Consider the following 14,433-nt stretch of genomic DNA (forward strand, 5'->3'; position numbering starts at 1 on the left):
ATAAATAATACAATTTACAAAGCAAATACATCGTGACACTTGTAATGACACATTTAAAAACAATATATATATATATATATATATATATATATATATATATATATATATATATATATATATCTGGTAACAGGACATCAACAGTGAAATGTTGCCACGTCCAGCAATGAGCAGACTAAATAAAATATTGTGTTCAAATAATGAGTGCTTTATTCTTTATTATCACCTCATATTATTATCACCATGACCATTTCATTTCCTCATTTTACCTGACAGCTTGTTTAATCTGTCTCAATTTTGTGCCTACAGCAAAAGTGTCACCTTCTATCGTATAAGCATGTATCTACACAGAGAACATCTAAAATGATCCAAAAGAAATGCATGGCTATAGCATCTGGTAGGAGAGATGATAAAATATCAAAGGGAAACCTTGTGTGGATGATATGATGATGTAAAACTCTCCAGTGGTCCCGTGGGTAACTGTACTGGGTGCAGTCTAACTGAGAAGCTCTCGGGACTGCTGGGGAGTTGGTCTTGTGATCTGACTGATGGACCGGGGTTAGGGGTCAGCCCACATGCAGCCGGAAAACACAAAAGCCTTTTTTTTCTCTCTCAGCATTATTCACAGGGAAGGAGTTGTGTTTGTATGGAGCAAAGCACCCTTTTATTATAAAATCCATAGAGCAACTCTAAGTACAGGGTTGGTGGAAATGTGGCATAGCCCATCCCTCTCAGGCCATCCTACCATCAGGGATGTCGACTTCTATCCTCCTATTGTTTGGACTGTGGTTGGGCTTTCCACTATGCCGGGACAGCACGAGGGAATGTGTGCCATGATCTGATTTGTCTTGCGAGTCTTACCGGTTCAGCTCTGGCCTTTTACTGCGCTTGCCTGGAAGCATTTGTGTGGAGTTCTCCTAAAGAAACGCAACACATCACGTTCGATAAATAAAGGGGGATTACAGTGGACAGCAGCTCCTCTTTGCTCTTAGGACGTAGTCATATGGAATAAAACATCCAGCATGGCGGCCTACCATATCCCGCCTGCCACAACACAGCAATGGAAGTCCAGACTGTGGCTTGAGAAAAAAAAAAAGTGCTCCAAAAAAACCCGGAGCTGCATGCAAACTAAATCATGTGATGTACTTAAACCTTGCGTGCTAAATGTCCAAACTGAACCAAAGGGCTACTTCACAAAAACACAATGAGCGATGCAAAGGGACAGTGTGTCGTACATGGTGTTGTTGAGGTTTCACTGAGTTCCTTTGGATTGAGGTCCAGAACAATGAGCTATACTCTTGATCCGTACTCGTCTTTGTCTCCGATGTTGTATCCAGTACGGTTGCTTTTGTCTTGTTCAGCAGGAGATCTAAAAAAAAAAAAAAAAAACACAAACACAAGAACGATGGGGCAATCATATAAATACATGCAATTTGCAGTCTTGAAGTGTAATCTCCCTTCAGATGTATTTATTGCCATCATCTATCTCCCGCTGTGGTTTGCTTTGCCATCATGATAATGTTTGTTATTTAATTCGATGATATACGAGTGATGTGATTTAGGCAATTAAAAGCTCAGGGTTTCTCAAGTTTTAAATTTTTGCCACTGAAATTCTTGTTATTCAGGAGGTTAGCCACTTCAAACACAGAGCTGCCGCTGCTTTGCTTTAAAGACACATAATTTGTTTGGAAGTGGAGGAAAAGATTTCACGAGGAACATTTGAAGCAAAGAGGAACATTTGACACTATTTAATGCAGACAGCCTACGACCATCCCATCTGGGATTAGACTGCCACACAGCCTTCCACCTGCAGAAGCAGATTGTGTATCATTAACATAAAAAAAAGCAGCATCTTGTTCGCTCAGTTGCTACACAGTTCCGACGGAAGCAAAGATTTTTAGACATCTCATATTTGCTGCTATAAATGTTTGTTATTTAAAAAAAATAAAAAATAATAAGGAACTTTTCTTGACAAATGTGCTACACAAAGTTCTTTATTATCTTTCCCAAACTAAAAAGTTAGTTTCTCATGTATTCTTAACTACGTACCACAACAAGCCTCAAAGTTACATAGTAGCGCAGACCAAAGAAAATGTTCTCCAGGGTGCTATTAGTTGTTTATAGAAAACCACGATTACACAAAATGGGTTTATGATTTATGTGGGTGGTGTCACACTGTCAAGGGTGACTAAGAGTGGCACAAATGAGGATAAAAAAATCCATCTAATGAGGACACAACCCCATACACTCCAAATGTATTGGTCAATTAAGGTTAACCATTCGCTCTAAATACTCACTGCAATTGTCCACTTTAGATATATGTTGCAGCCTCTAAAATCAGTCACAGAAAGCTCTGAATTTACTGACTAAAACTCTTCCCTTTGGGTAAATTCAGTTAGACATTGTCAAGAACAGTGAGATAAACCAGGTTTGAATCCTTTAAAAAAAAAAAAATCATCCGGTTGACTTGCATTGGTCTAGTTTAAAAAACTAAAGTTTATTATGTACTTACTTTATTGTGTAAAGAACAATTTCAACAAGTACAACTGTAGTCTTGTTTTATTGCTTTGCCTTTTACCTACCTTTTTAGCCTTAATAGGCAGCACATTAAAGAGACAACCAGAACAAATCCCAGTGCAGAGCTCACCAATATGGGAACCAGTGTACCTGCAGAGCATGGAGCAACACAAGCAGAAAGGTTCATGTAATAATTAAGGTCTTGTTTTTATTAGTTGTGTGGGCTTTTATATGTAAAACAATGTAAACATCGAGTTTTTGGGACTTAAAAGCAATGAGGAAATATAAGAAATATTTATAAATATTTATATGAGAAAGCACATGCATACATACATTCATTTATTCCAGTGATGGTTTAGTTTGGTGATGGTCTGCTTTATCAAACAGTTAACTGATTCAATTTCAAGCAGAGAAAACGTTACTTTAATCTATGTGTTACTTAAACAGGACACAAGATGTTAGATCCCTCGATACTGAAGAAGTGTGAAATGAAGTTATGATCTAACACCAAGAAAAGACGCACAAAATATACAAGAGCAACATACCGGTGTTTATCCAAGAAAGGTCCTCTAAGTAACAGAGAGAAAGAGAAAAAAGGTGAAAATGAAATTCAAAGAGCACCACACACCTCAGATATGGTATCATCCTAGGAAAGAATTTAAAGATAAAGAAAACAATGAAATCATAATGTCAATATCTTTCATAAGAGAAACAAACCTTCTCATGACACAAGCTGACAGTTTAAAGTCACGCAGATAATATGAACTCAGTGTTGCAGAAACATTTCGTACATATCTATAAACATCTCAATTACATAACCGGCGCAAGTCCAAAGTGTCTAAAACTATCTGTCTTTTACTTCCAAGTAGCTAACAACCCTGGACAGTTAAACGTGTATGAAACAACATGGTACACTCACCTTTTACACTGGATACAAAAGACCACAACTCAGTACTACAATCTAAAGCCTGTTTGTGGTACGGACAGTTTCTTCTATTATGACCTGTGCTTCTGTTCAAAACTGTGCAACTCAGAAACTGCTTTACAATCTCCTCTGTATCAATATAGAAGGTATATGTTTGAAAGTTGAAGATAACTACTGAGTCTCTATTCAATTTGTTTCCCCGCCTTTAAGCATCTGTCCGTGAGCCTGCAAAGGTCTAACATTTTGTAGAAAATAACATTCATGTAAAAATACCAATTCTCGAAGTTCAGAGTGAAATGGTGCAAATAGGAAAGAAATCTACTCTGTACGATTCATGTATGATGCTTTTATTGGAAATAGTTCTGTATGTATGGTATCTTTTTCTTCAACTACTGTAAATGGAAATCTGAAAAGAAATACAAATTATGAGAGAAAACTAAGAAAGTTACATAAAGCGCAGAAGCTCCAGCAAATTATTTTGGTTTTGCCGTATCCCTATATCGTGTAAGACAATAATTACTTGTATAGCTCCACAATTACCATACTATAGAACTGAACTTGGCATCCGGTATAACACTATAAATGTCCCTTGTCAGACGTTTTGTGTACTTCTTGTTGCTTGACGCATATAGATTTTCATCGCATGAAATGTGTGCTTTGCTGTAGTTTACTAATAAGCATTGTTCAGCTGGGAAAAAAATATGCATAGACACCTGGAACCTGAATGTAAACATTTAGCAGATTTTCAGGACAAAAATATACACACTGAAATAGTCATAATATTTCATAATCTGTTTACAGTACTGAGCACAGTCACTGGTGATGAAAGGTTATACATCTGAGTAGGTTTGCAAACAAAACAGTAAGAATGGTAAATTAGCTACTGAAGTCTTTTTATGATAAAAATGATAATTATGTGCACATAGTGGAAAGAATAATTTAACATTAAATACATTAAGCAAAGGCTGGTTAAAAGTAAATTGGACTTGGCTTGAAAATTTGTCTTTCATTGTGTGTCACACAGTTGATGTCTGCTACAGAAAGTGACGATGTGACTGTCAACTATGTCAAGAATCTCTTTAGTCTTCCCACTCCATTGGCAAAAGCCAAGGATGTGGATAGCCCAGGCTTTGTGGTTTCCTGGGAACAGTAGCAGGGGAAAGACTGCTGGACTTTGTCACTGGTACATTTGGCTTAATTGCCGTGGAAGTCTTCCTTTGTTTCATCAAGGCTTGTGTCAGAGAGCGATCTAGCTCTAAAGCCTCATCTGTCGGCCGCCCACGGAGAATATGTCTGATGGTGGGGAGAGCTAAGTCTGACTTACAGTCCAGGTAACTCTTGAGGTTCAGCTCGGGGAGAACTGCATCTCTGAGAGCCTGCACCATTTGATTCTCAGTGTGGGACTGTCTGAGCCGAAGGAAAACTCTCTGCTCCAGTGAGACGTAGCACAGTGTGTCATCAGCCAGCCCAAACTTTCCCACATAGCGGTTGGTCTGGCTCTTGGTCCAAAGGGACGGATTCAACATTTGTTGTTTGGATTTGGCCAGAGTTTCACTCTGCTGGTTCTTGAGGTCTTTCTTCTTGCCAGCATGGAGCTTCTCTGAGCCACTTGGTAGGAGCTGATACAGCCCTTCATCAGCCAGGTCTGCTAGGTCTCCAACCAGCAGCTGCTGAATGATACGCTTCCTCGTGTGCGGAGGTGTGACTGTAAGAGTACCGTGCAGTCCTCTGCCTGCATCAGACACAGAGCCAATGTTGTTAAACATCCCAGAATGTGGGATTCTCCTTGGAACGACGTTGGGCCTTCACGCCAAGCATGCAACAGCGCTGCCCATAGTGATATTCAAAAAGCACAAGCCATCGCCTGCTAAATGCCACTCAGGAAAGCTAATAACATAGGATTCCACACTGCCATGTCAAAACATGTGCCATTAGGAAAGCATAGCTTTGAGAGGGAAACATGCACATTCATACCCCACTATATGGGCCTAAATACCATACAGTGTGGTAAACCAGGTGACCACATAAAAGGAAGCCTTTACAGATCAAATTTAAGGGCTGCAGACGTTCTCAGTATGTCAGAGGGTGGTTAATTTGATGTGTCTTAAAAGATGGCCCACTTTAGAACAAGCCCATCAAAGTCAATCAACTTTCTAACTGATTGGCATAAAAGCTCAGCCACAAGCAAGTGATAACATACAAGCCCAAGCCAGCGTGACAGCCCTGTGCTTTGCAGAAGAATAAATGCCCACAAATGATCTAAATCTGCCTTTTAGCCATTTTTAAAGTGTCACTTATGTGATCTTTTCACTCATGCTTCAACAGCAAAGCAAGCCCGTTTTGAAGAACGTACTTACCTTCCTTAAAAGAAACCAGAACGACTCGGCCGTCAGTGAGCTGCGGTTGCCTGTAGTTGGCATTTAGTGGCACAGGAGCTGAGTCCTGGGCATGGGTCGAGTAGAGGGCTGTTGCTAGGGCCAGAAACTAAAAAGGAAAAAGACACAACACAACAAAAGCAAATTATGCACAAAGATTCTTCCACTCCAGTATAGTTTAAATGTGGTGAAAACGCCCTCTAAACAGCATTAAAATCTCTCTTTTTTTTATTCTGATATCAAATCTTCTTTAAAAAATTACTTAAATTGTTGAATCACCTGTTTGCGAGAAATTGTTACGTCATTCCTGAAAACTGTCCACAGCACACTTGGATAGCATGGAGGAGTGGTCAGCGACCCGTCGTAGCGATAATACTCATCCAAGCGTGCAGGCAGCAGGGCTCGGATGTTGAAACCGGGCACCTGCACTCTCTGATCTGACGGTTGAAATGACAAAACGGAAATCAACTGCTTTACAACTGTTTATGTAAAATCCACTGAGCTGATGAGATGTGGAGATTCTGACCTCAAACCCAGAAAAGAACCAAAGAACCAAAGCTCTTGTCGTCAAAGTATATGCATTAAATGGCTACTTGCATTTGTAGATTATATTCAGTGTGGCAAAAGTACAACAGAAATTCTCATAGAAAAGTCATTGCTTTAGACTCACCTCTGTATTTGACACCGTTGATGAACTTTAGAAACTGTTCAAAGGCGGGATTGAACTCCCCAACCTGCATAGAAAATACAGTCAAATAGTTATACTTTATACACAAAAGTGTCACAGACCACTGATCCCACAGAGTCCACAAGGTCTCACCTCAATCAGGACACCCAGCACAGCCAGGCCATCAGATTTGTCTACAGCCATGGACATATTGGGATACTTGTCTGAATTGTAATGTACAACATGCATCTGTGAAGGAAAAGAAAAATATGTCAAGATTCAATGGAAAAAACACGTAACAAAATAGCATGGGTATGTGGTCAAAACCTAGTGAAGATTGGCTCAAAAAGCAGATTCATCGAATTAGTGCATCTTAGGTGAAAAGTAAGCAGCAACACAAACAGATCAGAGACAGTGTGGGTTATTTGATGTAGCTCGTTTACATATTTCTAAGAAAAGGTACTTTACCTCTGTAATTTCTGTGAAGAAAGTGTGACGGAAATGACAGATAATTTTGTTAAAAATACATTTAAAGTATTAGAGGGTAAAAAAGCTGTTATAAGGAATTGGAGGAACACAGCACCCCTGATGCAGTCAATTTGTTCATCTGCAGATCGCTAAAATACAGTCCAATACAAATGCCCTGCAATAAATTTGACCTTTTTACTAGGTTTTTGTTCTATGTTTCTTCTTTCAAGTATGTTTCTTATTTAGCCTATCCTCAATGATAATAATGAGATATACACAATAAAAGAAAAGGTGTAAAAAACTAACAGAATATGGGACTTGACTGGGGATTTTCTATAATTATAGCATCTCTACTCTTTATATTTCCTCCTTTTTATTCAAATGCAAACTGTGGCCACCAGTAACAGCTGTATTCCATGCAGAGCAGAAGTTAATTGGATTGGAAATAGCTGGGAGGTGTACAGGGAGTTCAAAATATGAACTTCAGTGACAAATCTGACACAATTACAGAACATAAATGAACTCCAGACAGTCAGGTGGTTTGGCAATGATGTTTTGTATACAGCGCAACTCAAAGGCATGTTATTCATTCTGGCCAAATATGATGCAATTGCATTTACAGACTTTAGACATTTGAACTATTTCTGGGAAATGTTCAATTTCCCATCATTTCGTCCTCAACATGTCATCAAGGAACTGTGGTTCTGGAGTCTGGAGAGACTCAAAAAGTGCTCGGTCTCAACGTGTCCACTCAGAAACTCAGGTCAAACCACAGCAGCTTACATGTGGCTGTGCTGCAGCTCGGGCATGCTCGCATAAATCCAGACAGGTTGCAACCATTTCAGCGTCTACCCACTGTAATTCAAAAGATGCCAAATGAAATAAAACAGTCTCCTCTTTTCACTTACTTTTAAGCTTTACTGTCAAATTGTCTGCTTTACTTCAAGTACCAAAGTAAATAGAGAAAAGTATCGTGTGAAAACTGCTTCCAGGGCTTCACACATTAAAAAGCAGAGACAGCCACTCCTTTTCAGAGTTGATTGAAAAACCACAGCCTAGCAGTTTGGCACTCAGATCCCCTTAAACCCTGCAGAAGTAAGGCACAGACATACCGTGCAGAAATGTACATTCTGAGGTAGGCCTATATGTTTTTTTCTTTCTTGTAGTATGTGCAACTAACCGACCAAATATCTTAACATCTATGACGTCAGCTGCCCTCTCTTTAACATCTCAGAAGCTGAGGTTTTAAAGACAACCTTTTTGTTGAGGATGCACAATAAGCATTCTTTGACACTGCCTGAGAGGCAGCTGTAAACTGAATGTGTGCCACAGTGTAACACTGACAAATAGATGCAAAGCTTTTCAGAGTTTCTTTGGCTTGAGCAGCGTCATCATCGAAGGGTGTCAGTGGCTCTGATTTCTCTGCCAGTCAAGTGTCACACGATTGAGTCATAAAGTACTCAATCATTTGTCAAGTACTAGAGAGGCCGTCACCTCATGCGGCAGATAAGTGACGTACGTATTTAAATGAACGGACTGAGCTACAAGTTTCCATTTCAAGTTAAATTCCTGCATTTAAAGTTTGATGTGAATAAAAGTATCCACAGCAACATGTGATTACAGTGTCAAAGGTAAAATGCAAAGTGGCACCATTCAGAGTGTTATATGTGTCATACAGTATATATTGGAGATATATAATTACTTACACAATAACTCGTAGGTGCAGCTGATTTTAATTACATTATATCATGCTGTATAAACTGTTTACACTGTAATAAGCAATATTTGTCTGATAAATCCAGCGGAGTAAAAAGTACTAATATCAGTCTGAATTTTAGTAGAGTAAAACGTTTTAAAAAGTTGTAAAACATGGATATATATTGGAGTAAATGTACTTTAATATTTTCCAGTACTGTCTTATAAATTAGTATTGGGAAGTAAGAAGTGCTTTGCTTTGTTTACCTCTGCTGCATACTGCTCACTGTTCACGGTGTGTTCGGAGCCTGCGGGCCGACTGGACGAGCCCCAGTGCAAATGGAATTGAGCTGCTGTGTAACGATGAGGCAGGCTGGAGATGTGCATCTTGGAGGGCAGGGATATTTGCACTGCGGATCAAAAGAAATACACACGCAATGCACAGCAGGTGTAACCTCAGTTCACAACAGGGCATCAAGAAGCTTCAACCTCATCTAAACTGAAGAGGTCAGCATGGCTCACTGCGTTCTGTCAAAGTGCTGTAAGCTCCAGTACATTTAAGATACTTTGTGGTGGAGTGACACAGGGTACCCTCCACATGTTCGTCATTGTATGACGAATGCTTACAAATGAAAAACATTGGTCAGCTTCTTTCAAACCCATCTCACGCTGATGATGCCACTCAGCTCCTGTTGTTGAGCCCTCATTAGGGATGCATGCATGGGCATTTGTCTGTTTATTTGCCTCTGCCAGTGGCAAACAGTTTACTTACACAGATTTGACAGCAATGAATCGTCACCAACACCCGGCAGACATTACGTGCGTGTTCAGCTATACATAGATTGTCATTGAAATTCCTAATAAATAGCAGCCTCTATATTGTGCCTGGGGTAATCTAACCAGTTCTGCAGCATACTGCTGAATGCAAAAGTTAACCTCATTTTTCCTCAACTGCAATAAATCTTCAAACCATCAATAAACTATAATTTTATGGAATAAAATGTAAGGGCATACTCGTCTGCTTAAATCGTTGAACTATTTTTATGACACATGACCATAGTTGTCTATGTTCTGATTGCTATATTTAGCAATTATATTGAAGACTGTGTCTGTGACTGTGTCTTCAATATAAATTGCACATTAAACAGAAGCCAGTGTCTTTTGTTAAGCCGCATCAGTCTCAGCAGAAACAAAGCAGATGACTACTCTTTGCTCGTATTTTCCCAGACTAAACGTGGAGCTCTTTCTTTGGGTGAAAGGATAGTTAAGATAATAAGAGAGTTATAACAGAAAATTGCTGTGGCAGATGTAGAAGGAAGATCCTCCTATCATTTTCTTTAGGTTGACCCAGAAATTAGGTCTCCGTGTTTATGTGTGGCCATTTATGATGAATATTTGGACAAGTGCATCATTTTGATTAGATGAACTTCAGAAGAACTACAGTCAAAACCCAAATATTAAGGTGTTGGTAAATATTTACTTAATTTGATAAATAGTTGTGTTACCTGTGATGAAAATAGTTTAAAGTACACCTTTCATTTGAAATATTGCACAAAATGTTGTCGATTTATACTTACCAGAGTGCCCATTATTTCCAAGAGTGAGCTGCTCATTCGGTGACAGGTTGTAGTTTTGAACCTCAATCGGACGTAAATTTGAATCGAACCTTAGCAGCTCAGATTTGATGTCTATTGGAGACTGGAAAGTGCCGCCACAATACGGATAATGCTTGTACCAGTGGTGCTCTCCATCTGGCCCTGCAACAACATCAATGTACCAATAAAACACCTTTAAGACATGGCTGATGTACCCCAAAAATAATTTGTCCCAATTTCACATGTTAAACTATTCCATTTTAAAGGGCAAATGAGCAAAATGTGCCCCAGTATGAGGGCGAATCGGGGACGGCTGCAAAGAGGGCCACGGCTTGTTTTAGCGTACTGAACACTGTATCTGTAATCAGAGTGAAGTATTATTATCTATGTAAATGGCAGCATGGGAGAAGCCTGTGGCTCTGCCCTTGGCCCTTTCTGTAGCAGCGAGAGTGAGAACTGTGCTGTTGTTTGCAGGGAGAGCCAGTGAGAATGCTGTCTCTCTCCAAATGAGAGGTTTCTATAAAGCACAAGACACCAAAAATGGTAACATTTGCAAATTGAGTCATGCAGTTTACAAAGTGACCTCAGCTGCATGGGGGTGTCTCTCAATAAAGTGTGCGCAAAGAAAATGAGGCACACCGGGCTTTAAAAACTGCAAGAGAAGACAAAAATCATAAGAAATTGACTGAAAAGAAAACTAGGAAGATCTTGATTTTGGACATTTTATTCAGTGTGTTGATAGAAATGATAAGCTTCCACACTGAGCTTTTCAAACATGATGTCAAGCAAAAAGTGAGGCTATGAATGGACTCTATCATATCTGAAATAACATAATTCTAACAAAACAGAAAATGTCATAAAAGGATGTAAATGTACCAATTCTCTCATCTGGGACAGATATTTGGCACTAATCGAGTATCTGTCCAGAATTAAAAAAAAAAAATTACCATTCATTAGAAGCCAGCTGACCATGGTTAAATATGAATGATGCAGCATGAAGCCCGGCCCCAACACAACTGTCAGACAAATGTGGATTGGCCGAATAAGATGTGCCATCAGGCATCTAGTGAAGTTGTGAAATCACTGAAAACTTGTTTGATGCAAAACTCAAAGTTCAATCTAGGCAAACGCTCCCTGTAATAAGAAGGAAAGTTACTCTTATGGCAATAATTATTCACTGTCCACTTCATGTTTTAATTTGATGCAGGCTGCCCTTTAATGATAGGCTGTTGGTGGCCTTTGGTGGTCCCTTGGCCGTCCTTGGTTGGACATACATGGCCGTGGGTAATTTCTTAAATACGGGGGCCCTCTGTCTTCGTAAAAGAAAGATTCATAGACGGCTTTCTGTAGAGTAATCTCCTCAACAATACATCGGTGGTAGAGCAAGGTGAGAAAACTACAACAATCATCATCATGTATTTTACTCCAATGTTAAGGTTCACTGTTTGTCCTCTGCCAGTGGGTGGAGTGTTGAGGTGGCGATGAATTGTATGAGTCAGCTGTGGCCCCGTCAGCAGAAAGTGCTACCAGACCTACAGAGTAGAGATTACTATGACAAGGCCTCCAGGGGTCTGACTGTAAGTGAGGATGAAATACACCATGCTGCAGTTAAGAGGAGGCCAGAGGCTTTTTTATTATTCTGTCAACTCTAGTCTCAGCAATCATTACAAATCTTTCTGATTATATTAACATGTTATCGTTGAGAAAATTTTTAAGTATTTGGTTGTCTATTAAAAATATTCATTATTCAATGCATTCTAAAAGATAACAGATAGATGCATTTTAAATATTTGTTCACAGAACTTTGTGAAGCACGGGATAAAACACCAAGTTGAAGCACATCCTTACTGACACATGTACTGACACATGCTTATTTTAAATAGTTGATTTGGGTGTTGTTCAGATTCTCCAAATTTCAATAAGTTGGAAGGCAATAACTGTGTAAACTCCTTTTAATGCCAAGCCACTGCTTCAGTAAAAACAGAGTGGGTCAGCCTCTTTCTGAGGTCTCAATTAAACAATATAATTTAAAACTAGCTATAACTGTTTTGCCACAAAGTAAATCTTTTCTTACTCATCCTAAACGTCCCAGTGAAAAAGTCCACACTAGTTTATCTTCTAAAGGATTGACCAGATATTCTACTACTGACAAAATTATTTTACATTTATTTGCTTCGTCTGCCTGATTTTGGTTTTGACTTTAAGTCCCTGAATGCAACAGATTTTCGAGAGGCAGTGACACAATGACAAGAGGTCACGCTGTGAGCACAGTTTATGTAAGTCATAGTCATGGTTGAAGAACTCCCTGCCCGTAGACCTTAAGGCATGAGACAAAGGCAGTCAGCCACTTATGACATGCGGTGATTGCAGAGTCTGTAATGATCTCTACAGTTAGATGATGTGACAGGGGTGATGTCAGTGCAAGTAATCTTTGGGAGTCAAAGGAGGGTCGCAGACTGTTTTAGGTTGTTTATTTAACAAAAAGTACTGCATTTGATACTGTTGAAAATTTCGTCTTACTATTTGACAATTTAACATCGCCATGTCAAAGTATTGCTGTGAGGACAACAACAATAACATCTTCTCGAACTCGTTATAGCATCATATTATATTCTGACAATTAGTTATTGCCTCTAAAGTCACCAAAAGTTACATAGTTAAACTATATATCCATACATTGATATACAACTGACAAATTATGAAGAAAATGTTATCAGACTTACCAGTGTATGTCCATTTGGCACCTGAAACAGACAAATAAAAGACTTTGTCTCACATTTGACATAAAATATAGTAAAATAGTAAAATTACATACATTTGATAGACAGATTGAAAACAAGCTAAACAACAACAAAAAAAACGATTATTCTCAGAGGCCACAACTGATATCACCCTCAACCCTGATGTGCAGGTGGATGGGGACACCTGCCTTGAAGCATCATTTCTGCTCAACCTTCAAATGCTAAAGAGGTCAAACATCTTCCTACTGAACACAAGTGCATCCAAAGTTGTTTTTGTTTTTTTTACAATTTTACATCCTAGGCTGCTTCTTGTACTTATCAAAGATCTTACCATGCAGCACGCTGAATAAAGTCAGCTGTAGTACGGCGATGGGAGTGAAGTTCAGAAAGTGCATCTTGATCCCCTCCTGTGGTCTCCTGATGTCAGCCCGGTGCAGACAAGGAGCTTGGAGCACCAGAGCGCGAGCCTTCAAACCGGCTTTTATACCCATGTTGTCACATTCATTGTAGCTCGCACTGACGTCAGAGCAACAACAAAACCAGCCTCCAGAGTCATCTGGTCAGCGGAGAGTGACAGCTAAACAGTGGCGACCGCGTCCAGGCGAAGTCACTCATTTCGGGTAGATCAGCACGAAGACTTCGGGAGATGCTGAGCCGCGTGCCCGTGGCAGAATTGAGCCACGCTGCACGCGGACCTTCACACTGTAGAAAGCTCTTTGTGCTGACACATCATCAAATTACAACTTTGTCGGTTATAGTCAATATAGTGTTGCTGCTACACTCTGGAGAGACTGGGGAGACTATTGCTAAATACATATTTTTTTTCCCTTTCTTTTTTTTTTTTTTTTTTTGCCTTTACCTTGTTTAATTGTTTTGGTGCCCTCTGTCCAGCCATTTTTTTTTTCCTTGAATCATTAAGTTAACATAGATATGAGGAAAAAATAAGTTTTAATGTTTTCTATCTATCTATCTATCTATCTATCTATCTATCTATCTATCTATCTATCTATCTATCTATCTATCTATCTATCTATCTATCTATCTATCTATCTATCTATCTATCTATCTATCTATCTATCTATCTATCTATCTATCTATCTATCTATCTATCTATCTATCTATCTATCTATCTATCTATCTATCTATCTATCTATCTACATGGGCTTTCAATGATAATCACCATACATTAGACATGAAAATCTTACATGATTAGAATGTAAAGCTAAACATTTTAGACAACATGGCTCCTATGAGACAGGGGAATTTGACCTTGATATAGATGCTCTCTCATCAAGCCATCTGCGAAAGACTAGGTTGCATTTTGTCATTGTCATTGCTTCAGGTAATCTCAGTTTTGATGTTTAAGGTATCAAACATCCTCCATGACTTGACAAAAGTAATTTGCCTATAGTTCATGTAACTGCTATGCCTCAGTATATTCATGTATGTTGCT

At 39.1% G+C, this 14,433-nt stretch overlaps 1 protein-coding gene across 1 annotated transcript; it reads right to left on the minus strand.

Moving 5' to 3' along the window:
• Positions 1-2,596: 2,596 nt before the first annotated feature.
• ca12 (carbonic anhydrase XII) lies at positions 2,597-13,397 on the minus strand. Its single transcript, XM_069708629.1, has 10 exons — positions 13,312-13,397; positions 12,963-12,983; positions 10,222-10,401; positions 8,912-9,054; positions 6,635-6,730; positions 6,485-6,548; positions 6,094-6,251; positions 5,797-5,923; positions 3,060-5,171; positions 2,597-2,664 (listed from the first exon to the last, which is right to left on the minus strand). Exons 1-9 carry the CDS (start codon positions 13,373-13,375, stop codon positions 4,519-4,521), a joined length of 1,506 nt encoding a protein of 501 aa, XP_069564730.1. The 5' UTR covers positions 13,376-13,397; the 3' UTR covers positions 2,597-2,664; positions 3,060-4,518.
• Between the last annotated feature and the right edge of the window lie 1,036 nt (positions 13,398-14,433).

Source organism: Brachyistius frenatus, unplaced genomic scaffold (assembly GCF_029030835.1).
Source record: "Brachyistius frenatus isolate BFR_SWC_R1_liver_20210118 unplaced genomic scaffold, ASM2903083v1 Contig_77, whole genome shotgun sequence".
Classification (NCBI taxonomy): Eukaryota; Metazoa; Chordata; class Actinopteri; family Embiotocidae; genus Brachyistius; species Brachyistius frenatus.